Source organism: Dermacentor variabilis, chromosome 5, assembly GCF_050947875.1.
Source record: "Dermacentor variabilis isolate Ectoservices chromosome 5, ASM5094787v1, whole genome shotgun sequence".
NCBI lineage: Eukaryota > Metazoa > Arthropoda > Arachnida > Ixodida > Ixodidae > Dermacentor > Dermacentor variabilis.
Genome location: NC_134572.1, coordinates 175,180,366 through 175,206,691, shown reverse-complemented (window position 1 = coordinate 175,206,691; position 26,326 = coordinate 175,180,366). Strand labels below are relative to the sequence as shown.

General features: G+C 48.0%; 1 protein-coding gene across 1 annotated transcript in view; it reads left to right on the top strand.

The window, feature by feature from the left end:
* The first annotated feature begins 1,151 nt into the window (after window positions 1-1,151).
* LOC142583716 (tryptase-2-like) overlaps window positions 1,152-26,326 on the top strand; it is a 50,127-nt gene continuing 24,952 nt past the window's right edge. Inside the window, exons 1-2 of the mRNA XM_075694205.1 lie at window positions 1,152-1,254; window positions 25,731-25,816. Coding sequence (XP_075550320.1) covers window positions 1,152-1,254; window positions 25,731-25,816 — 189 coding nt within the window. The remainder of the gene's footprint in view (window positions 1,255-25,730; window positions 25,817-26,326) is intronic.

Genomic DNA, 26,326 nt, shown 5'->3' with positions numbered 1-26,326 from the left:
GAAAGAGATTTGATGTCAGACATCTGTGGGCGTTCCACCGAATGTGTAAAACGCGCAACCTTTCCTGTCGAAGCTCAAGTGTTAAGTGTAGTGAAATATTTTGTTGATGTGTAAAATGAACCCGGGGCCTAATTCACATTGCTAGTCATTCTTAAGCGCTATTTGGCATTGGCTGGCCGCCATCACTAATAATATGTCCGATGGCTGGAATTTTCTCGTACGAAGCATTCTAGCCTAAGAACCTTTTGTGAGTACGGGCCCGGGGTTCCCACGACTGTCTCGCAATTCAGCGTACAACGCCTTCCCGAATAGGATAGTAATAACAACGAAGTAACTCAGGTGAGGGGCCGAGATCTAAATGCGAGGTGAAGCACCTATATTTCTTTTGTTCAGGGCTGTAGAGACAGCATATATTTCTTTTTGTTTGCTTTTTCCGTATCAACTTGGTAATCGCGCGTGTTCGTCAAAGGTCGTGTATGACAACATCAGCACGGCTACAGCTGCACTTTTTCGTGCAGTGGCGGTAATGGCATCCTGTATAGCGTAAAGCTGCGTAAGGTATAAGCTCGGAGGCTTAATGATATGGTCCCGCCAAGACGCTCACTTGGTCAGTCCGAGGAACCCCACTCCCGCTTCTCCGCCTGCCCAAAATTGCATTCTGTTCTCCTTCTCTGTCTGCTGCGATGTGCCGTGATCCGGATGCAAAGGGTTCTGTGTGGTCGAGCGGAGGGTGGGGGGATGCACCCCTCGTGTCGACGGATTGCCGCAGCGTGGGTCGACGACTCCGGCACAACGCTCGCGGTCCGTCGGGTTTCCTGACTGTGCGGTCACGTCGCCGAACCCGGGGAGCTGCGAGATAACCGACTCCTGACGTAGTAACGACAAGGGCGAGTCGAATGAGAAAAAGAGAAAACAGAGAAGTGGAGTGGCCGGAGAGAGCCGCGCACGTCGTTTTCGATGATAGGGAAAGCGTCCGGCGAGGTGCGCGAGATGTCCATCCGGTTTTCGTGGTCGCTACCCCCTCCCTCTTCCCACCAACCCTCTTGCCTCAGTGTCAAGGCGCGTCACTCGCCGGAGTTGCCGGCGCTATGGCAGATTCAATCGCGCGCCCCGGTGACAGCACATCGGCGTGGATGCGGCGCCGGGAGACGATGGCGCAGCTGCTGATGCTCCTCTTGCTGATGACGCCGGCGTACCGGGCGCAGGTCTGGAATTCCTCCATGAACCGGGGCTTCGCGATCGGCACAAATGACTGTGAGTCGACTCTCTGCCGCACAAGGCAGTTGCTACCTTATTTTCACTTCGTCATTAGAGAAAGAAACGCGGGATTAAAATGCGGAACGAATCCTCCTTGTAATGGAGACGAAGGGACTGGCAGAGAATCAGAGAGAAGTAACATTTTTGATCATAGAGACCATTGTGCATATCTTTAATGAGCTCCAGTGGCAGGGTGAGCGCGTATATGAGGTAGATGAAAACAAACAGTGAGTCACTTCGACTGGAGCCACTATGGCAACATTCTCACAGCCCGTCGATCAACATTGCTCTGAATGAGAAGACTGGTATTAACGGCATTAAAGAAATTCCACGTGCTTGATAATAAAAATGAAGAAGTGTTAAGCGCAATATTGCAAGACATCGGCTGCAAAGTGTCTTCATTGCGTTCGCAGCATTAGGATATTTTGGTGCTACGTACTTTCACCTCGGTACCGACCGAAGTGATGACTGCAGAGCGAAGCCGTAGGCTGACTTCATCTTTGAGCACAATTTAGGCACAGCAGCTGAGACTTCTATCCAGCGACACAGATTGGTTCGTGGACTTAGTTTTCGAAGTGGCTCGTTCCCTCTCTTCTCCTTTGTTTCTTTTTCTACTTGTGATATGGTGAGATAAGAAATTCATGATAGATTAATTAATTAAGGAAATCATCGTAAAAGGTCGTATCGACCCCTTCCCCAAACACTTTTAGGAGAGTTCTTAAAAGACGAGCTCTTAGTGGTTTGCGGTTGTCAGAATAATGCTCAGTCAGCATGGGAATAAAGATAAACTGAGAAAACGGCTGGCTGGTTACTTCGCGCACGGACATTAACGTCAATGTGATGACATATGCCTAGCATGAATGGGAAAAAAACTCACACGCACATTGGACGGAGGCATTGCTACTTGCTAAACTGCGCACATTTGCAGCTGCAAGCCCCTGATGTTATGAACGGCTGCTTAATCCTTTGTGGTCGCGTAGCTATTAACGTTTTATAACGACGCATTCCGCAGCTGGGAATATAGATTACGTTAGCACGTTCGCGTCACATAAAAACCAATAAACCGTAAGTCTGGCACTCGCTGCGATAAGTACATTTTGATGTAGCTGTCGTTTCATTGATGAAGAAGCAGGACATTAGCAGCGTAGTGCATATAGATACACATATTTTACAATGATTTCCTTAATTGAGTAATCTATTATGAATTGCTTATCTCACCCTATCACAAGTATGCAAAGAAACAAAGGAAAAGAGAAAGAACGAGCCACTTCGAAAACCAAGTCCCCGAACCAAGCTGTGCCGCTGCATATAAGTCTTAGCTACTGTGCCTAAATTGTGCTCAAAGATGAGGTCAGTTTACTGCTTCGCTCTGTGGTCATCACTTCGGTCGGTATCGAAACACCCGCAGAGGTTGAAAGCGTCGTAGTGGGCATCCACATCGATTGTGGACCGTGAAACTTGCGTTGCAAGAAAAATCGCTGGACTGCACGGAGGGAAAGCGAAAGTGACCAGTGCAAACACCTCAAGAAGGGCATGACGATCCCATAGATTGAAGGAATTGTGGAAGCCAGCTATATGTTTGTTCTCACGAATTCTGTCGCACCGACATCTGCTTCGACGGCCATAGTTCCTCATCCAACCTTCGACATCATTCTAGGTCTTGCCATGCGTAAACACGAGCAGCTAGTTCATAAATCGTTTCGTATGATACAACGACTGCGTTTCGCCATCATCAAGATTCGACGAACACCAGTTGCTAAGCATCGCATAATAACCTGAGAATTCGCTCGGCCAGCCCGTACCGATAGAGTTTCGACACGACGACGAGAAGCCATAACAAGTCGATGAAATGCTGCGCGACGAAATCATCCAATTGTCCAAGAGTCCATGGGTGCCTCCTGTTGTCTTCGTGATGAAGAAGGATGGAACTCATGCTTTTGCGTTGATTATTGTTTCCTGAACAAACTCACGCAAAAGGACTTACACCCTCTCCTCTCCCATGGGTGCACGACGCGCTTGACAAGCTGTGTAATGCAAAGTACTTTTCGTCGACGGACCTCAACAAGGACTACTGGCAAATAGAAGTCGATGAGGGATCAAGAAAAGACCGCCTTCATCACGCCGGATGGTCTCTACGAGTTCAAGGTTATGCTATTCGGCCTTTGCTCGGCACTCCCAACTTTCCAGCGTGTAATGGACATGGTATTGGCTCGCTTGAAATAGCAGATCTCTTAGCGTATCTGGATAACGTTGTTGTCTCTGCCTCGAACTTTGGCGATCACCTTAGGCGGCTTGAAAACGTTCTTGAGGCAATGAAAGCATAGGGACTCACCCTAAAGCCGGATACGTGCCGCGTCATCAGCGAATCTGGAATTCATCCTGACTGGCAAAAGACAGCTGCAATACCTAACTTCCCGCATACTGCCCACAAGAAGGGAGCGCACAAATTGCTTGCCCTGTGTGCTGACTACGACAGCTTTTTTGTCAAGAAATTTTACCGCATCGCCGAGCCAATAACGGAAACGACGCTTGGAGTCGCGATCGGTACTCGCACCCTTCGACGAAGACGCCAATACCGAAATCCGCACAGCCCCAGTAGCATAAGACTTGGCACCGTGCTTGTTCAGAGCAAAGACGGACTTGAATGTTTCATCGGTTACGATGGCAGGTCGCTATCTAAAGCGGAGGCTAATTATTATGAGACGAAAAAAAAACTGCCTTGCAATTATTTGGGTTACGGAAAAATTTCGAACTACGTAATGCAGACAGTCCTGCACGCCCTCCATGATGATAAGACAACCGGACACCTCGGGTTTTTCCATACGCTTGCGAGGATACAAGAGAAGTATTGTTGGCCGCGCCGGAACCCTGACGGCATTCGTAACCTTAATAAAACATTCCGAGATTGTCAGTGACGAAAGGCACCACCAGCAAAGTGAGCGGGATTGCTACAGATTATTCAACCTACTTTATAACCATCCCAGCAGATCGGAATGGACTTTCCTACATCCACAGTCGTGGCTAGGGACCACGTTACCCGCTACGCCGAAACGGAAGCCCTGCTCAAAGGTAGAGCTGCCGAAGTGACGAAATTTTCCGTTGAGAACATCCTGCTACGACATGACGCTCCAGAACCCCTTATCACCAATAGAGCGGAGCTAACTCAAGCCATCCTGCAATACAGCCAGACCATCAATTGCTGGACGGCCGCCTACCACCCGTTGACGAAAGACTTCACAGAGCACCTGAATAAAACTGTCGCCGTCATTTAGCGACGTGTGTCGACGTCGAACACGACACGTAGGATGTGGTCTCTCCATACTATATCTTTCGCTTACAACACGACACTGCAAAGAAACAGCGCAAATGACGCCGTTGAAGTTTTCTTACGGAAGGAGCCTAGCGACGACATTTGACGCCATGTTACCGAGCGTCAGCGACGAAGACAACCTCGACGTTGCCGCCTATCTCCAGCGCACCGAAGAAGCCCGACAGCTCATCCGCCTGCGCATCAAGAACCAGCAGAGAACGAACAGCCGCCACCACAATCTTCGACGACGCTATGTGGAGTACCAGCCGGGCGACCGTGGTTGGTTTCGGACACCGATACGCCTATGGGAACTCAGTGAAAAAGTTTGGCGGCAGTACATTCGGCCGCACAAGATACTCCAACGTCTTGGTGGACTGCATGGACTATGAAGTCGTGCCATCTGGTGTTACGCAATAACTGCGGTGCCTTGTACGACCTGGGGCCCTATTACGTAAAACCATTCCAATTTGTTTTTATTCCACTCCCCTGACGTCAAATTTACGTAACCACTGATGCAAGCATCGGGTGGTAACAATCGGCGTTGTTTGAAAAGCCCAATCAAATGCCCTTCTCGTTGATAGGATGTCAGTTTCTTTTGCTTTCAAAGCGAATAGCATCGACTGCATTGAGCATTTTTTCTTATCTAACTGGCTGAGAAAAGGCGAAGAGCACGCTCAAGTGAAGAGAGTTTCGACGGGGCTGAGTCAGCACAGTGGAAGTAGATAACCAGATGAGGAGGGAGGTGCCGGCGTCTGCGATTGGTCCGCTTCCCCTTACTAAGCTTGCGGTGGCTGGTCGAAAATCGCGAATACGTGCAACAGAAGGTTAAAATGCCACTCAAACAGGCACTCAACAAAGTAGAGTTGACAGGGCAATGTCGTGTACGTGTTGAAAGGTCTCGATAACGTTATACGGCTACGCACAATATTTTATTATAGGCAAATAAATCCAAACTTTCCTGCAGCTTCGAGTAGGCAGTGCCAAAGCGATCGGCGGGCAGAAATCTGCTATTCCTTTTGGAACGCGGCAGTGCCCGGCTATACACAAAAAGTTGAAATTTTGTTCGGCATATTAAGGCGTCTTTAACGCCTACACGTCACTTTGAAGCGATGAGCTTTCGCGGTTTTGTGACGTCACCTGACAGACAGCAAAGTGGGTGCAGCCCAAAAGAGTTTGAGCAGTAGCAATGGGTCAAACAACCCCTTTTTCACTAATGGCGAGAAAGGCGTCAGATCAGACACTGTTATTTTTTTTCCTTTGGTCTAATCATGCATAATCAGCGTGCCGATATCCTATCATATGGGGCGTTTTTGCGGTTTTCGTGACGTCGTGTGACAGACAGGCGTATGGATGGTGGCTCCAAAATTTTTTGACCAATCGTGGAGGGCTGATTGCAGAATTGGAATAGAAAAGGCTGGAATAGCTTTAGGTTATAGCGCCCCAGAAGTTGTTCATGTAGTGCGTCTTAAGCAGTTTTACGTGCGCTTACGCGCAGTGGTAACTGTAATTCTTACTCGCTTTGTTATTTTATTTTGCTACATGCACCTTTTCTTTTTCAAGTTATGTTTGCCGCATCGGGACGATGCTCTTTAAAAGGGGACACTGACGAGTGTTATATTGTTTGTGTCATTACGGTGCTGCCTTTTCACTGCTACAAAGTTATCGCCCCGGCGCAAGACGCGCCTTCCTGTATGGGAAGTTTCTCGAATGTTGCCGCCCATCCTACGGCGAAAGAATCTTTGTCTAATCAAACTGCCTGCTCGAAGAGAGTAGTGGTGTACACTCCATAACTTGTGCGAGCAGTAGCGATAACTCTGGAATGCACGAAGAGTCCTGTAAGTATAGCTGACGCGTTCGACAAGTGGGTTGAATTTCGACGATCGACGACTGTACTCGCCGTTATCGCTGTGCTTGAGCATTACCTATATATTTCAGTGCACAAGTTCGCCCAATAAAGAGTTAGTTTCGTTACCCGCTGTTGTACCGCTGTGGTTCTTCACCGTCGATACACAACGTGACAGTATTAGAAGCAGCGCATGAGGCGAGTACCATCGAGGACTGCGGTCTGATTTCAGTCCTTCATGGAGCGAAACTAGCGATAACATAAGAGAGGACGCACAGTTAGTGCACCACTGCACTAACAACTGCATTCATATGAAAGGACGGTTGCTGCCAGATAAAGTACCGTCCACACGTTCAGCCAAACAGCCGTCATCACACGCGATGCTCCATTAAAATAGCAGTCAAACAGTGCAAAAAAAAAAAAAAGCTAATATAATTGGGCGCACTAGTGAAGCGAAATTTAGGGAAATTCGTTTTCTTTAGACATACAGCGCTTATGTAGTGGCCAGGGGACGCATTTTAGGTGGGTAGCTTTAGGGTATACTTTCACGTTTGCAGGGCATAACGTCCAGCGCGGTACCTCATCGGAGCAATGGACATACCGTGCACTGCCTTACCCAATGAACGTGCACTGAAGGCGCACCTATGTTTCCGAATATGATCGAATACGAGCAACAGCCTTGAGAATACAAAATGTCCCCAATATATAATTCCTTCTCCATCTGCATCTTGCCTCGTCCCTTTAGCTGGGTTCCATTAATACACTTGCAGCCACCCTGTCACCACACCAAGTAGCCCAACTTTTCACCCCGTTGATATTTAGAACCTTTGTAACGCTTCTTGGCACCTGAGTTGGAGGCTTTCTTTGTGCTTAATGACTAGCCCGATTTGACTGGCGAAGTTTGAGAGAGGCGGGTAGGTTGGCTTCAACGAGAAATTAAACGGCAACCGGGCTCACATTATGCTACGCATGCTACTCTCTGTATGATAAAAGTTGTATCCATATTTTATACCGCCGATTGTTGCAGCTGTCGGTTCCTCATCTTGATTGTGCTCTTTGTGCGTGTTGAGAGATGAAATGACTCACAGAGAAGAGACTTTGCACGCGCGCGCGCACACACACACACACACACACACACACACACACACACACACACACACACACACACACACACACACACACACACACACACACACACACACACACACACACACACACACACACACACACACACACACACACACACACACACACACACACACACACACACACACATATATAGAGAGAGAGAGAGAGAGAGTAGGCCCGAGAGCCTATTTTCTGAAATGAAGGCGTGTAGTCCAATAGGAAGAATAAGACGACGCCTTACGGCTGCCTCTTCTTGCACACTCTCTCGCACGACTATTGGAATCCGCCATTACACGCAGTAAAAAATGTTTCCGGGCACGTAACCCGAAGACCCACGAGAATCTCTCATTACAGCAGCCGGCGCATGCTCGGCAATGCTTTCTCTTGCGTGCAACGAACACGGGGACGGTCGACGATCCCAGCTTGCGCAATGAGCCCGTCGGTTGGACGACTATTATCTTCGCCCGCTGCTGGTGTGTTGTACAACTCTTGCCCGATAAATGGCGCGTCTGGGAGCCGTAAGGGACCGGCGGCTACCGGCTGTCACACCGACCCGACGCGCTCTACGCGAGCGAATCACGCAACTGGGCGAACGACCTTGACGGCACAAGCGGCGGCTCAAAAGAGCGCCCTGTGAGGGGGGCCCCCTTACAGACGCATGCTCCAAGTTTTCATTCTCGTTTCTCCTCTGCCTTTCCCTGGTAGTTACGTGTCGCGCTTTGCTCATCGTGTGCTCCTCGGGGCACGATTGCGTAACGGCGACTGTCGGCCATTCCCGTCACGAGCGGAGGGAGATTTAGGGACCTCTGCTTCGAAAAGCCGTGTAGCAATGTGTCTGCGATCGCTTCCGACAAGATAGCGCGATAAGGTTTTGTCTTGAATGTGGAACCAGTAAAGCCTTGCTTTCTTTTTGATGTTTCTTTTGATGTGTGTATATATATGCCTCTGTGAATATGTATATATTGACCCTGCCACAAGTATGTACTACGAATATCTTGCCGTGTTGCTGCCTGTTGTTCATGGGGAGGTGGGACTAGTCAAGCTGCCGTTATGCAGCTTTTATCCTGCCATCCCTACCGCTTTGTATATACCAGTGTACTTATGTGGTAAAATAAGCTTCTTCTTCTTCTTCTTCTTCTTCTTCGTTTGTTGCGAGTAGCATCGATGACGCAAGTGTGAGCCGTGACATTGTAAGAAGCGTACCTCACACGATTACCTAAATGGCTTGCAATAAGCCCTAGCAACACGCGGAAATCTGTTCCATGGCGTGTGGCACTGTGCACACTTTTTTTCTTTACCACGTGCGACAAAGCGGTCATGCAAAAAAGTATTCGGCTCTTGTTCACTTATTGTAGTGACCGATCGAGTAATTAACAAAGATGTTAAAGATATTAGATTATCTCTACGATGACAACACTCTAACGTCATCGTCCGTTCCAATTCCAACAAGGAAGCGCTTTATGACATAACGATCGCAGTAATATTTCGACGCAACCCTTCATCTCGGCGATCCCGAACAATCCTTACGGATAGGAACCCGTGTTTTCTATCTAAAGTGATTGTCGACATTCCTGGATGGAGCCTGACCAATGTGCCAACAGTACGCTTGAATTGCACGCTTACAGACATTGTCGATGAACGTTTTTACCGACAACCGCGATTGCAACATGAGTCTACCACTCGTGACGTTCGCTTACAATTCGTGACATCATGATGTCACCGGATTCTTGCGGTTCTAGTTGTTCGTCCGTGGTGCTGCTTTACCTATGGACACACTAATTAATTAATTTATTTATTTATTTATACAGGTACCTCGCGTGTTCCACGTGGGAACATTGCGTGAGGGGGGATACATATTTTTGTTGTACGGAGAGCGAACAAGACAATGTACAGTAGAATAGAAGAAAATAATTACCAACACTTGCTTGCACCAAATACAAAGCCAGAACGGAAATCTTACAGCTATACAATGTTAATGAACGACACATAAGGTTATGGATCTGAGAATGACAAACTCTTGGTTCTAAGAAATATAAGATATAAACGCAAATGAAACATTACACAATGTTAAGGACAACGCATAAGGTTATGGATCTATATAAACAGGTGTACCTGGCCAAGAATACATTTCTCGTGCTAAATAAACAGCGCCTCCAGCAGTTTCCTGGAGTTTTCGGAATCTTGAACGTTGGCTATATTATCTGGAAGATTATTCCATAATACAATAGCACGTGGCAATGGAGGTGTGTTAAATGCATTAGTGTGACCATAGAGGCGCTCAAAACTGAGCTTATTGTGCAAACGGTGGGAACAGCGATAAGGTCTAAGAAGCGACATTGAAGAGCCATGTTCTCTGGTGATGATTTTATGCAGCAAACAGACAAGAAAAATGTTTCTACGTGAGTCCAAAGAAGGCAGTGATAGCGATTGTTTGATTCTATTCACGCTGGGATGTCTGCTCTGGTCACCAACGATGAAACGTGCTGCGCGGTTTTGGATTGATTCTAAACATCGGATTTGATAAGCTTGTTGGGGTGGCCATATGGAAGACGCATATTCGAGTTTAGGTCACACAAATGTTTGGTAGGCGAGCTTTCGCGTGGAAGAGGGGAATCGCAAGATTGCGCTTTAGGTAACCTAGCATACGAGACACATCCGCTGTAACCTTGCTAATATGAATAGACGACGAAAGGGGGGATGTGAAGTGGTTGCCTAAGTACTTGTAGGACGAAGTTGGATGGACAGGATTACCATCAAGGAAATATTCAAACTTAGATACTAATCGCTTTCGAGTAAAAGTCATTAGGTTACACTTATCAACATTTAACGTGATCAGCGAAGTTGCGCACCAGGTTGTTACGCGATCAAGATCTTTCTGCAGAGCGATATGATCTGATGGTGACTGGGTTTTTCGATAGACTATGCAGTTTTCAGCAAAAAAGCGAATAGAGATGACGTGAAATCCGAAGGAAGGTCGTTTATCAATATTAAAAACAACAAAGGGACAATGACACTCACCTGTGGAACTCCAGACATCACTTCAGTGAGAGGGGAAGACATGTTATCAATTACGGCGAACTGTTTACGAAAACAGAAAGTTTCTAATCCAAGATGCAGGGAGAGAATATATGTTAAGAGACGACACTTTAGCTATTAATTTGCAATGGGCTGCGCGAAAATCAGTGAATATGCACTCTGTTGAAAAATTTTCATCCGTGTTGTTGAGCAGCTCGTTTGTGAATTCACTGAGCTGTGTATCTCAAGATAGTCCTTTGCGGAAGCCGTGCTGATTATGGAAAAAGTAGTTGTTTTGCTCTAGGTGAAATGCAACGTGTGATGAAAGAATATCCGCGAGTAGCTTACATGGGATGCTTGTAAGAAACATGGGACGATAGTTAGAAAGCAGGCATTTATCACCGAATCTGAAGATAGGGATGACTTTGGCGATTTCCTAGTCGTATGGAATCTCGCCAGTTTGTAGCGATTGCTGAAAAATATGGCTGGGAACGGTTCTAGACAGAACAACAGTCTGCTTTAAAATTTTAGAATTAATACCTTCGACGCCCGAGCATGTTGAAGTCTTAAGTTTATTAATTAGTGATGAGATACCGGCAGGGGTAATGTCTATGGTGTTCATAAACCGATAATCGACTGTAGTTGGTATGAACATGCTGGCATAGTCTTCCTTTGTGAAAACTGAAGTAAAGTAATCATTGAATGCGGCAGGAAACTCTTCAGGAGCGACTGCAAGACCAGCATGATGCAGCCAGTAGAAGAGCATGATGCAGAAGAGCATGATGCAGCCAGTAGAGCGTGAGGGAGCGATTATTTTCCAAAATTTCTTGGAGTCATTTATTAAAAGGGACTGCAAGTCGTGGCAAAAGAATTAGTGTTCAGCTTAACGCACCGCATGAAAGTGAGCCTTCTCTGAAGCGTGGTGTTTCGCCCATGCAACCTAAGAATGCAATAACGTAGCCGTTCTGAATAGACGCTTTATCTAATTTCTTAGGGTGTGAAGTGTTCGGCTATACCATGGTTTAGAAATATTGCCCCGAATGGATAATTAAGGAAAATGGTGGCACACCAGCTGTAGTATTTTTTCTCTTAAGAGGCACCAATTTTCGTTAACCGACCGGTCGGAGAAGAAGGGCCAAAATGAGCATGAAAAGTTTTCTAAGCCCTGATTTAAGGCTGTGAAATCACCTTTTTTATAATTGAGTATGAGCATAGGAGTCACCTAGCGTATGGATACAGGCAAAAGAATTGTTACGCGAATGTGAAGATGATCACTGAAGCCACCGAGATATTCTGTAGAGCTAACTTTTTCAGGTGCCAATGACAAAAAAGGTCGAGGGTGTTTAAGTAGCGAGTAGGTTGATCGATTAACTGAACAAAAGAGAAATCAAGTGTTAGATCAAGAAATTGTCTGGAGCTGCTTGAGTGAGAAGTTTGAGTTGACCAGTCAATATCAGGGTAGTTAAAGGAGCCCAGGAGAAAGGGTCGGCTGTAGGGAACTTCGAGCGCAGTGCCGTTATATGCTCATGCAAACCGGCAACGAAACTATCTACACTGTCCGGTGGCCTGCAACAGACCCCGAAAATGACCTTAGAAGCATGTGGTGAAGTGCATACCCAAAGAATTTCTAACAGTGATGTAATATCGACCGTAAAGGACATAATATAATTTTTTGTAGCAATGAGCACACCCCCCTTCATTCTTCCTACCCTATCTCTTCTGTAAATGCGGAAATCAAATGAATCAGGCAAGACTTCATTGTCAGTGATACTGGAGTGAAGCTACGTTTCCGTAAGCAGTAAAATGTCACAGTTGCACTTTTAAAGGTACGAGCGTAGTTAAATACGTTTTGCAAGTGTGATACACATGTTGCTGTGAGATAAAAATGAAGTTCTCATATTGAACGCGATCAGTGCGTCACAGTGAATTATTTGCAACTTTGCGCGTAGCTGCTTTGCGTTCTAGCTATCGCGGAGCTTGTGTTACTCTGTCAATGTTGGCATCATACACATAAATAACATTATCAATACGTAGTTTATCAACAGAAATCTTGTAAGACAAGTTTTTAAATTTTCCAAATTACAATAGCTTCTTTCTGGCAAACCGTGTTTGAAGAGTAAAATTCTCCCGGACGGCAAAGTGCGTGCCTTTCAGTTTGGCACCATTTTATAGTATACCATGCTTGTCTTTAAAGCACGTAAATTTTGTGAGGACTGGTTTACGCTTGTCAGCTTGGTATCTGTCAAGTCTATGGGCCCTTTGAATTTTTAATGATTGAAGTACGATTCCAAGATTCTGTGAACATAGGTTGATAACTTTTTGTTCGTACGACGACCAGGATTCGGACGGTTTGTCGGGGAGGCCAAAGGAATACAAATTAGAATGCGTTAGCCTTTTTTCGGCGACTTCACATCAAGATTCAATGGCCTTAAGTTCTTCGCATACATTGTTGCATGGTCATGGCTACACTTCAAGGCTACGACATCAACTTCGACGGTACGGATTCCAGAGGATATCTGCTTTACTTCAACATCGACAGATGTTTGCCAAAGTTTCAAGGCGCGCAAATCCTTTAGGACTTCTTCTTGCTTAGAGTCGATCCTCCTAATTGTAGTGAGGACGGTGGCACAATGCTTCATTCGTGTTTGGTCCGGGATTACATTCAACGTCCTCGGATAGTAATAACAAAAGCATTCAAATGCATTGGCGGAATCAGTTTTTGCAGCACTCAAACTTAATAACAGTTCGCTGGGGCATGACACCATGACCAAGCAACGATTGCTGCTGCAGGCACAGCAGTAGTAGTCCAAGTAACTAACTTGTAAGAGCAGATAGGGTAAACGCTCCATTCTGGAACCGATGTAGTGCCCAAAGCTAGCCTCTTCGGGAAACTGCTTGAATGCGGCACCTCCCATGGTGCTAGTGTCAGTCGATGACCATGGTTGCCAGTGCAGTTACTGATGAATAGCCAGCGTTGGCTGCAGTGTCATATTCTCAGGCATTTACACCGTACACGAGGTGTCGCTGCACAGAAAGGCCGCGTCAGGCAGCTGAGCAGGGATGCAAATCAGCAGAGTAGCCTGTAAGTGCAGACAGGGTAAACGCTCCATTCTGGAACCGATGTCGTGCCTCATGCTGCCTGTTAGTGTTGACGTCTGACACCACGTGGCGAAACTCGGCACGTGGTGTCGGCAGCCACGACTCGGCAGCCAGAATGGACGTAGTGCACCCGTCGTACGTTGAGGAAGGCCAGTTCACGGGAGAATGTGCTTGGATAAGGCAAGCCATGGAAACCTCCAGTGTTTGTCTCCCTGTGGCCAAGATTCGTATCGAAGGACCTTTTGGAGTACTGGACAATGAAGCTGCCATCTCGGCACATCTCCCGCCTCAGTATCCATATTTGTTTTCTAACAAATCTGAGGATTTGCTACGACGCAGGGGAATCGGGTTTAGTGAAGGGATAGGGCACGCGTTAACTCGTTCCAAGGTACGGGAGATCGCGGCGAAGGCAGTGTATGAGTGTCCAGTGGTGGAGGAAACAGGTTTGCCGGATTCGTCAACCAGTACCGAACAGGACAGCCCCATAGGGGATGATGCGGAAAGTACACCAGCTAAGGAAAAGGTCAGGAAAGCAGCGGAGCCAGAAATGTCTCGCGAGGCAGAATGTAGAAAGTTATTGAACGTAAGCCCTGCCACAATGATCGCTGAGCAGGAAATGCGTAAAGCACAAAGCAATGCTGAGCATTACTATGACAGGACGGCTCGCACGCGATGCTTTGAAGTTGAGGAAAATGTAATGATCCTGAAACCCTCGTTGAATAACCAACCTGAGGAGATGCCTGTCGACGTTCCAGAGTTAACAGCAGTAACGGGGGCAAAAGACATTCACGAGACCATTTACAAGCTCGTAGAGCAGGCGGAGTTGAACCCCAATCAGAGGGCCGAACTGAGGGAACTCGTGTTTGAATTTAAAGACGTACTTTCAGACACGCCGGGCAGGACGACTGCGATCGTTCACGATATTGAGTTAACCTCATGGGACCCAGTTCATTCGAAAGCTTATCGCGTTTCACCTCGTCAGCGTGAAGTCATGGCCGCTGAAATAAGCAAGATGTTAGAGGTAGGTGTAATCGAGCCCGGAGAGAGTGATTATACCTCGCCTCTTATCTTAGTTCAAGTCCCAGGAAAGGAGCCGCGACCGTGTATCGACTACCGCAGGCTCAATTTAATGACGAAGGACCAGACTTATCCAATACCGCATATCGAGAAAAGGCTTGAGAAAGTGAGCAGTGCTAATTTCATCTCTACGCTCGATTTAGTCAGAGGGTATTGGCAGGTTCCGTTGACCGAGAGGACAAGTAGGCTTGCGGCGTTTATTTCCCCGATGGGAGTCTTTCGTCCGAAAGTCCTGAGCTTTGGATTGAAGAATGCGCCATATTGCTTCTCTAGCCTTATGGACCAGGTGCTACGAGGAATGGAGGAGTCTGCACTTCCGTATCTCGATGACATAGCAATTTTTTCTTCGTCATGGGCCGACCTTATGCAACACCTGCGAACCGTGCTGTGTCGTCTACGAGAGGCCAACTTAACTGTGAAGGCTCCCAAATGCCAATTAGGGCGCGCGGAGGTAGCTTATCTAGGTCATGTAATAGGGCAAGGTCATCGTCAGCCTTCCTAGGTTAATCTGACCCATGGTCGAGTGTATAAGCGCGACTGGACGAGGACGAAGAAAGAAACAGATACACAGACACAGCGCTTCCTGACTGACCGCCATAGACAACTTCCCGCAACCATGCACCAAGCGGGACATCAGATCATTCCTTGGGTTGGGAGGGTATTGCCAAAGGTATATCCTGCGGTATTACGAGATTGCGAGTCCTTTAACGGATGCTCTCAGAAAACAGAACCAGAAACAGTAAAGTGGGATGACGCAAAAGAAAAGGCTTTTAGTATGCTGAAGAACGCACTAACGAGTCAGCCAGTGCTGAACGCGCCCGACTACTCTAAGCCATTCATTCTTCAGTGTGATGCCAGCGATTGGGGTATGGGGTTGGTTCTCTGTCAAAAGAGAGATGACGAGAACGAACACCCTGTACTGTACGCCAGTAGAAAGCTTTCAGTTCGTGAGGAAGCATACAGTGCATCAGAAAAGGAATGCGCCTGCGTAGTATGGGCGGTGAAGAAGCTAGCTTGCTATATCGCTGGTTCAAGATTCACCATAGAGACTGACCACTGTCCCCTCACATGGCTGCAGACCATGCCTACGAAAAACGGTCGTCTTTTGCGCTGGAGCTTGACTCTTCAAGAGTACAGCTTCGATATTTGCTACAAGAAGGGTAAGCTTAACGGCAATGCCGATGGTTTGAATCGTTGGCCCTAGAGTAACGAAAGCCTCATGCTCATCCGGGTTTCCGTGGCATTTTTACGTTCGTTCATATGTTTTTTTCGAATTGAAGCCGATTGTTAGCTGATTTTCATCACCACGTCTTAACGCTTTCAAGAAATGGCTGTTTTTAGTGTTCAGGGGGGGTGGGGGGGGGGTGGACGCGCGTAAGGAATGGGAAAGGTGTAACGGGTTTTCTTTTTTTTTTAAAGCCGGGTGTGTCTTGGGGGAGGCTGGCCTTGTGCTCGCTGCTTTGTGGTTGTGGGCCCGGCACTGTTCGGGGGTGACTGCTTGCCCACGCAGGAGACGAAAAGTTGCGAGACCTGCTTGCAAGAACAATTTCACCGGACCGGACCAGGAAGAACAGTCACAAGAGCGCCACGAGGACTGATGACCACTTCCAGGAATCTACCTGCTACGAACTAAGGGTTCGTGACCTCTACGGGGAATCCTGATACCGAAACACCGATCCCTCGTACAGCGGCTGCTGGGCCCTACACGTCGGGATCTTCCTCCCCCGCCGGAGATGCTGTTAGGGCCGGCGTCTGACACCACGTGGCGACAGGAATTTCGCCCGACCATCTTCGTCGAAATGAGGCGTGACTTCTCCGGCGATGCTTGGCGTCCCGCACATCGTGCACAAAGAAATTTCTCTCACCCGACCTTCTTCCACCAGGCTTCGTCGAATTGAGGCGTGACTTCGCCTGCTATTGTGGGCGTCCTGATCCACGTGCAGAAATAACTTTCTCTCACCGGACCTTTTACCAGGCCTCGTCGAAATGAAGCGTGACTTCTTAATTCGCCATGACCGTTTCGAGTGTCTACCTGTCTGCCGGAAGCCGCGCAATGTACAGCCTCTTTTTTTCGCGCGCGTGTGTGTGTGTGCGAGTTTAGAGAGGCCTTTTCCTCGAATTGGACCTAGAATAGAACTTCCACGAACCCGCAAAGCGCAGAAGAGGTGGACAGGCGTCTACAATTCCGGGAGGCGGGACGACTTCTTCCTTTCAGCAGGCTCGGTATAACCAGAGGAGGAGGGGCCCTCCTTCCGTGCCTGTCATGTGACATCGACGGAAGCAAGATCTCGCCCACAATTGTAGAGAGCCTATTTAAGGGGCTCCGAAATGTACTTTTAATCACTTCATGCTCTTCTAATTTTCTTTCATCTACCTTTGAATAAACCGTGCAAGTTTCGCACTAGAAAATCGTCTCGCCCTTGCTTGGTCGCCATGGTCCGCCGGATGCCTGCAGCCCGCCAACAAGGCCACGCTACCCGATAAGTAACGTCGGTCGAGCTTCGATAGGCAGGCGCCGCTACTTCTCGGCAGCAGTGAGATACGCTACCCTGGAGTACGCAACAAATGCCCTATGCTGCCCCATGTGCCCCATGATACTGCTTTCCGCTGCGCCTGCTATGAATGAATATTCCTATGGCTCCATCGTCCGAGCCAATCTCGCTCGTCAGTTTATCCGCCAGCAATTAGCCACGTCGGAAAAACACCAGAAGGTGATATACGACAGGCGTCGTCGACTCACCCGCTTTCGGCCAGGTTCTCTGGTCCTCCTCAGGACTCCAACACGCCGGTTCGGGCTCTCGAAAAAATTACTATCCCCTTAGCTTTTCCTTCAACGAGTCACCAAGCTCATCTACGAAATTGCTCTCTCGCCCCGACCACATTGCCTGGCCGCCGCCGATGCAGTGAAGTTGTGTGCGTTGTGCGGCTCAAACCATACCATGCGCGCTAAACTTAGCCGCGCTTATCCTAGCTACCACTTCTCTCGTCGTTGAACAGCACCGAGTCGGCACTCCTGTCGCCGGAGGGTTGCGTGACGGGACAGTCAGCCGGACGTGCCCACAAGTTCGCCACAACGAAGACGAGGAAGGCGGGCCCAGGTTCGTGCGCCGAATTCACCATATTGAGAGCGCCTGTAATATAATACAATACAATACAATACAGTACAATACAATACAATTTTTATTGTGCATAAAGGAAAACAAACTACAGATAACAGGCCTACCAAAGCCTCAGAGGGCTTGACTGGCAGTACCTGACAGTCAGGTCACAGAAAATTGCACAGGGTTAATAGCGGAGTTAGCTATTAGCGGGTCAGAGCAAAATATTCAATAGTTATACAAAATATTACCTTAAACTTAGGAAATTCTGAGTAGTTTCTTAATTCCACGTCTTGTGTTTGCTTCTAACACAGGCGTTGGCAATTTATTAAATATGGCAGGAACATAGTATTGTGGCGTTCTCCTTCCGTACTTTGTCGCAGTCTTGGGGATGACGCAGGGTTCCTTCGGTCTTAAGGAGCGGAGAGGCGTATATCGTATTTTAAAATCATTATTCCAGAAGTGTTTAATTTCAACACTTTCGACAATCAGGGAAGTGTGGCAAATTCAAGAACCTAAAGACATCTGCATCTTGCTTTGGACACAAATCGTAGGCCACTGTTGCCAGTAGTGAACGTAAAATTGAATTAATTCTTGAGATCCACCTAAGAGTACAATGGCCATACACAGTCAAGCCATAACGTAGCACACTGTAGACTAAAGCATGGGCAATAATTTTTCCCACGGAGATTGGCATAAGACATCGCATATTGTATAACACACAGGAGACCGCGCGCGGCTTTTTACAGAGGTGGGATAATTGCGAGTTCCATAAACTATCACAGTCAAAAAGCAACCTAAGATACTTAACAGAATATGCATTTTTACCAGGTTGACATGCGCATTCGTAACAGTCAGATGTTTGTAATAATAATGATGTCGTAGGCAGGATTTTTTTCATTGGGTTATGGAAACAGACAAGTCGCGTTTTAGAAGGGTTTATGCTTATTAAATTAGCCGCAAACCAGTCCATAGCTTTAGTTGCCTCATTCTGTAAGGAGCTGATTGCATCAGAGTAATTAGCTGCATAGGATACAAGAACCGTATCATCGGCAGATTGATATATATAATTACCTACTACATTGGATAAATCATTAACATAAATCTTAAAAAGCAGAGGGCTTAATATTGAGTCCTGAGGGACTCCAGAATGAATACAGGTAAAAACGCTCTAACTATTTCCCAGCTTTACACACTGTCGTCTATCCTGCAGAAAGTTAGTTAATGAATTCAAGAATGATCAACGAAGGCCTAGGAGAGACAGTTTCTGTAACAAAGCTTCTGTACAAATTTCCGGAGTTCCCCAAACATCGACCTGATTATGAGGCATGCTGTAGTGGAGGACTCCAGAAATTTGGACCACTTGGGGTTCTTTAACGTGCACCTAAATATAAGTACACGGGTGTTTTCGCATTTCGCCTCCATAGAAATGCGGCTGCCATGACCGGGATTCAATCCCGCGACCTTGTGCTTAGCAGCCGAAAACCATAGGCACTAAGCAATCAAGGTGGGTACTTGCTGAACTCTAATGCAGATGCGTAGCGTTTTCTGAAGCGAAATACTGTGCAATAATGCGAAGCATCCCAGCCACGTTGTGGTAGGCAAGTAGGTCGTACTAATGTATACGTTCCTTTCTGGCATTGTTTGGCGCCTCTTGAATCTTGTTCGTTGACGAGGTGTCTTATACTTGTGTCACACGGGCACATTTGGAAGGCCTTCCAAATGTGCCCGTGTGACACAAGTATAAGACACCTCGTCAGACACATTTTTATGCGAAGCATATTAACGTAGGTTTCGGGCCTTCGCGCGACGCCCGGCGGTGGCCACCATTGACCCTGAAGTGGGGTCACGTGACATGACGTCACGTGATGACGTCACACAGGCTGCAGATGGGGCCTCATATCGCGCCGTCGGTCGCCTCCCGGCGGTGGCCACCATTGACCTTCAAGTGACCTTCAAGTAGGTCACGTGACATGACGTCACGTGATGACGTCACACCGGCTGCAGATGGGGCCTCATATCGCGCCGTCGGTCGCCTCCCGGCGGTGGCCACCATTGACCCTGAAGTGAGATCATATGATGTGACGTCACGTGATGACGTCACACCGGCTGCAGATGGGCCTCATATCGCGCCGTCGGACGTCGCCCGGCGGAGGCCTACACGCTTCGGTTCGCGCCGTCGCGCGCGACACCGCGGCTGCGCCACCATCGCTGCATCACGTGATATGTGACGTCACGCCAGGGATGAAGCGGCGCGCGCCCGCCGTCGCGTCAGTCTCTGTGCCCGCAACCGCGCCAGCGTCTTTGCGCCGGGCGTGTATGCGGTCAAGATGCCTCCAAACGCTAAGGATACGCTAAGGTTAAGCCCAGTGGACGCTTCGCATCCACTGGGCTTAACCTTGATAAGCCTCCAATTTTTATTCAACAGTCCTCTGCGAGACACTGAATGGGCCCTTTGAATGAAAATGAGATGCGCGGGATCGTGGGATTGAACTTTAGTCGAATCGGCAGATGCTCTACCGATTAAGCCGGGGTAGTGCGCTTGAAACGGTTGTATTATTGTCAACCTACAACTCTCTGTTCGCTTTCGTGGCTATAGTGCTTTGAGACAATTGGCGCGTGCATCACTTCGAACATTATCAATTTGCTTAGGGAAGCGAAAGCAGCTGCGCGCACGCCAGCTGCCTCCTTGACTACGGGCGAGAACGTGGTGCTGCTGAGCACGAGACTCAGAAGCGGCGCGCCGAGCAAGCGTCATAACCTGGTGTCGCCATTTTGGTCGTCGATGTCAAGCCGTCGTCATCACGCGTACGCTCGCGTCTCACACCCAATCGCTCACCTTACACGGACACATTGTGCCACCTGGTAACAATTTGCGCCTGCCCAAGCGATGCTACATACAGAGAAATACCTTCGAAATGCCTCGCGAGACAGTGATTTTCAGATCGGGGGTCCTATAACGTAAATCTATTCCAATAAGTTTTTATTCCACTCTCCGAACGTCAAATTTGCGTAACCGCAGATGCAAGCATCGGGCGGTCAGCCGCAGGATTGTCTGAACAGACCAATCAAACGCTTTCCTCGTTCATAGGAGGTCATTTTTGTTTGCTTGAAAGACGAATAACATTGCCTACACTGAGCGGCTTGCCTTGTCTAGTTGGCTGACAAGAGGCGAGGAGCATGCTTAAGTGGAGAGGGATTCGATGGGGCCGAGCCACTGCAATAAAAATCGGTAACCGGACAAAGAGGGTGGTGCCGGCGTATGCGATTGGTCCACTTTCCCTCACTTCGCTTGTGGTGGCTGGTCGAAAATCGCCGCCGCATGCAACGGAAGCTTAAGAATGGCGCTAAAACGGATCCTCAGCAAAGAAGAGTTGACAGAACGAGGTCGTAAACTTGCCGAAAGTGCTCGAAAACGTTAAGCAACCGCGCAAAAAGTTTCATTATACGCAAATGAACCCATGCTCTCCGGAAAGTGCGAGTAGCCAGTCCCTGAGCGATTGGCAGCAGCCATTTTTTATTCCTTTCGGAACGGGGCAGCCTGCGGCTATTCAGGGGAAAACACTGCTTTGTTCGGCATATTAATGCATCTTTAACGCGCACACGTCACTTTGACGCGGTGAGTTGTTGCAGTTTTGTGACGTCGCTTGACAGGCAAGTGAAGTGGGTGCAGCCCGAAAACTTTTGACCAATGGCCGAGGGCTAGTGGCTAAAAGGCGTCGAATCAGAAATAACTATTTTTCTATCGTTCGGTCAAATCATGCATAATCAGTGGGCACACGTCATATCAGATGGGAAGCTATCGTGGTTTTGGTGACGTCGCGTGACATACCGGTGAAGTGGGGGCGGTCCAAAAAAGTTTTTGACCAATGATTGCAGAATTGGAATAGGAAAGTTTGGAATAGTTTTACGTTATAGCGCCCGGGATCTGCGTCCTTTATTGCAAATCTGTAACAATGGTGAATTGAGATCGGTTCTCGAGCTATGATCAGCCCAAACGGTGGTCGTGTCTGCTTCGTGGTGCAGTCTAGATTGGTTCTTAGAACTTCGGCCCAAAATGTCAGTGCTTAGCAGTGATTTCAGCAGACGGCCTCTTTTGAGGCTGTTTCCTCTGTATTTTAGAAAATAAGAAGGTTTTCAAACATACGAGACACGTATCTGAGAGAAAATTCCAGATACGGACCTTTCTTTATTTGTTAGTGCTTGACAGTGTTAATCAAATCAGAAGTGCTTCGCTAGCGATTCTCAACTGTAATACGGGCAGGTTGGTAGAGACAATGGTTGCGGAAGATGACCTAATTTTGCCACCGAATGCCATGACCCAAAGACTGAGCGCTTCTAATCTACGCGCTTGGGCACCACTTCGCAAAAGCGCGGAACGACAACCACCAACTGTAACCGCCAACCAAAATAGCCCTCCGTTTAGTGCTAGACTCGGCAAAACAAGTACCACATTTTTGAAGCTCAAAACTGCTCACCCGTTACGAAACAACGTACTCAAACTCACACGAGCGGCATAAAAACGAAGGTGAATCCAAACTCTACACTGACACTTACAAATAAAGCGTACGATACATAAATCAAGTCACAATGAAGTTTAAGCATTTAGGCTGTTTCTATCCTACATTTACGTGAATACAACAAATTAACGCAAATGCTGGCGCTTTATTTACTCGAGCATTAAACAATCAGGTTTCAGTAAAAAAACATTAACAACAAACTAAAAAATGTCTGTCTCGCGGACAGAAAGGACCAGAACTTAAAACAATGCACTCTTCTTGACATCTCAACCCTTTCATGTGCTCAATACGCGGCTCAACTTCACTCCAAAAAAGACGTTGAAAAAAATCAATACTAAAATTGCAAATAACAGGATGGGCTTACAAAGGATTCTGTTCTTAATCGCTTGATGTTCACAAATACACCGTTTCAAACGCGCTCGGGCGGGTCTCCCATTCTCGAGTCTACACGTTGTCCAATCGCGACACCAGAACAAAGGTTATTTGCCCGAAGAACCTGCAGCAGCCTAGACTTTCGACTCACTACCTCCAAACGTTCAGGGATCGGCGCATCCACGAATCCGCGTGCCCTCCTGTCCGCTAGGCAGTCGCTTTTATTTCCACTAGAAAGTGAACGCCCATTGAAGCACACTTTCGAGCAGACCAGATGCTGCGCTATGTTCCTCTGCTTATAATGCCTTGCCACAGCTGAGAAGAAGCGGAATTTGCTACGTCTGAATTTCTGCGAAATACTTTCTGTGCCGACGCTCGTCACGCCTATTCTAGATTTCAACAACCACCTAAGCTTTGGATCTAACCTACTACGCTTTTACCTAACGTCGTGGCGGTTGGTGCGCTTGACCCGGCTCGTATCGCCACACGAGTACGACTTTCTTGGCTTGCCTCTTCGTCGTTTGCCCTCTGTGCGCCTCGTAAAGCTTGCGGTCCCGGCACTCGTACTCGCAGGGACGCTGCCTTCTCCTCGCAACGATATCACTCCGGGCGGCAATACCAAGCTATGCGCTTGTTCCTCGCTTGATGTCTGTCCTTCTGACAGAGCATGACTGCATCCGACGCCATCTGCGTTCGCTCTGACGTCTTTCCTCAACTTGCTGGATTTTATCGAGGCCATCGAAATCAAAAGCGTCCCTGTCGGCCACTGCTTCCAAAGCGACCTCTCTAGACGGCGAAGCAATATTGTGTTCCCTCTTGTCACACAGCGTGAGCATCAACGGCACCACAGCATTTCCTACGCATCCTGAGCTATAGTAGCTATCTCAATAGGCGGTCTGTCCTCAACAAGCTCGTCATTGTCGCTATCATTTTGGAGTTCGCAGTCGACCTGACTTATAGCTTCAAAATGCCTCAACAAAGCCTTCTTCGCCTCAGTGTAGTCCCGATTCTCCTATTTAAGCAGGTGTTCCAAAACACTCGCGGCTTTAGACGGGAGCAACGTGACCAACTTCTTGGGCCAGAAGTCCCGCCTGACACGTGTCCCGGCTGACATTTCTTCACACACTCCTTCCAAATAAGAGAGAAACATAATGGTATCTTCGCTTGTCCTGAAGGTGTGAAGGTGGCCTTGGGTTCACTGCCATTTGAGCGCTTGAATTTCCCAGTAAAACTCCTCCGTCCTAAGAGCGTGAAGTTGTGCTCCCTCCCGCTCACATCTCTCAGCTTCAAGCTCACTTCCACGCTTTTCTGCTTTTACCTTTCGCTCTGCAATAATTTCCCATGATTCGTCGGCATCACGTTGAGAATCGCTTTCCTTGTTTTTGCGGAGCCGGCGGAAACGCCAAACTCCTCGCAAGTTTGAATGAGGTCCTGAGCTTGGAATTCCTCCATCGCGATCTAGTTCCTCGTGTTGCTTGTCCAATAAATTTACCTTTACTTCAAACTAGAATTGACTGTTTAAAGAGAGTAACTTTCGTAAATCATAGCCCACCAAAAGAACAAAACACTTTCCCAATATGAGCCTGTGCTAGAGAGGTCTGGCGACATGAAAAGCAAGCATCAGGTGCTCACCCAGCCAAACTGGTCGACACCGGCTGGTCTCGTGGCGGCCATTGAGCGGTGTAGCAGGCGTTTTCGGACCACGTATCTCGTAGCTTGCCATCCACTGATGAGATACTGGTCGGCCTATCCCACCGCTGCCACCACTATTGCGGTTTCGGGGTGGAGGACGAGAGGCGGACTCTTGGAGCAGATAAAGAGGAAGCGAAAAGCTTTACACAGTATGTACGGATACAACAGAAAATAGCATACATGTAGCGGGAAGAGCACACCGGAACGACGGGGCGGCTGGTGGCGACTCTCTTTTCTCAATGGACCGGTTCTGCCTTAAATCCTTCTGGCGGCCCATCGACGGCAGGAATGAGGCGGGGAAGGTGCTGGCGTCATGCGCGGCTCATTCCTCTTTCGTCGCGGTAGGAGTCTCGGTGCTTCGCGCCATCGGACTCTTCAGATGGTTCACGGAAAGTGGTGGGCAGTCTCGTGGAACTATGAAGGTTGTCAGTCACATGGGCAACCACTTTAGAAGAACTAGGGGAAAGGGGGCGCCCGTTGCTTCGATGACAGGCAATGTAGTGTGGGACAACAAACGCAGGTTTTGCGCGAGTGCTCTCCGGGAGTGAACAGGGTGCTCTGGATGTGCTGGCTGGATTCACATCTGCACAGATATAAGTCAAGTGTTACAAAACGTGAACCTCCAAAGGCTTCGGGGTATCCAGATGTTCACAACATAAACAGGACTGCTACTTGGAAATGGAAAGACCCAAGCGAATTTTTCGATCACTTCTTTGCGCTTCCTTCGAACTAGACATACTTTCTGGTACATTTCATCCAAAGGTTGAATGTCACACTGAAAGTAATCCGTTGACGCGCGTCACATGGCACCACGGACTAAGATGCTTTCTTCACAAATTGTGGTATTACTTACGAAGTGACAAGCTTATTGTACGTTGCGCCATATTACTTATGACTTCGCATTAGCAAGGTGACGCCAGAGGGCCCGTGAATCATGCATTCAAAGCGAAGCGCCCGAAAGCGAACGATGCTTCCTTCTTACCGTGTTCACATCACTGCGCACTCCGTGGCATAAACGTCGGCGCACTAGCGTGACGCGAGGGTGCCTATACATATACCGAGGGTCCGGCGAACCTCGTAGGCACACGAGTAGCAGCGTGATCACTGCACTCAATTAAAACAGACAAATATGCTTTATTAAATTGAGGTCGATTTTGTGTATTTTTATGCATTTTGCCAATGGCGCAGCACGTCTACGGGCATTACGTTCTGGTCTAAAGCCTTGACAAAAAAAAAAACACTGTGCACCTGTGTACGTACAAGACGTCGCAAAGCGGGGCGTGATCCTGCCTATTCATTCCGTTGTTTTTTTCCCGCAGCATGTGGCGAGAGCAAGTTTCCCGACGATCCCGACTTTCGTATCGTGGGCGGCCGAGAAGCCAACAAGGATGAATGGCCGTGGCAGGTAAGCTGGCGTTAAAATCGACCTTCTTCAGGCATGTACATCGCTCCTATTCTAGAGGGAACCATTGTTGGCGAAAACGTAAAACTCCGTAAGAAGGCATTCCCACACGTTTAACTTGCCTTAATCAAAGTGGGCGCGCTCCGGTTAATACCACTGTTAAAGCTATGGCATACGTTTTCAAATCTTGGACGGTGTCCCGAAGAGTGTGGCAGGAATGAGGTCACCGGCCCGCATGTTGACACCTCATTTGCTGTTCCAGCCCGACGTGCGCCATCTCGGGTAAATCAAACGAGGTTTGTCGACAAGCTCACGTGTAGGTTTTGCATATCGTCAATTAGAACGGAAGATTGGGCGATCCGGTAAGGATTGATCTACAGTATCACACGGATGGTCAGGGGACGCTGAGATATGCAGAACGCAGTTACTGCACCGTACAGACAATGAGAACTGACACTATATAAAGGAGGCGACACGCCCCACCCAAGCAAGAATACCTGTTGCAGTAAAAGG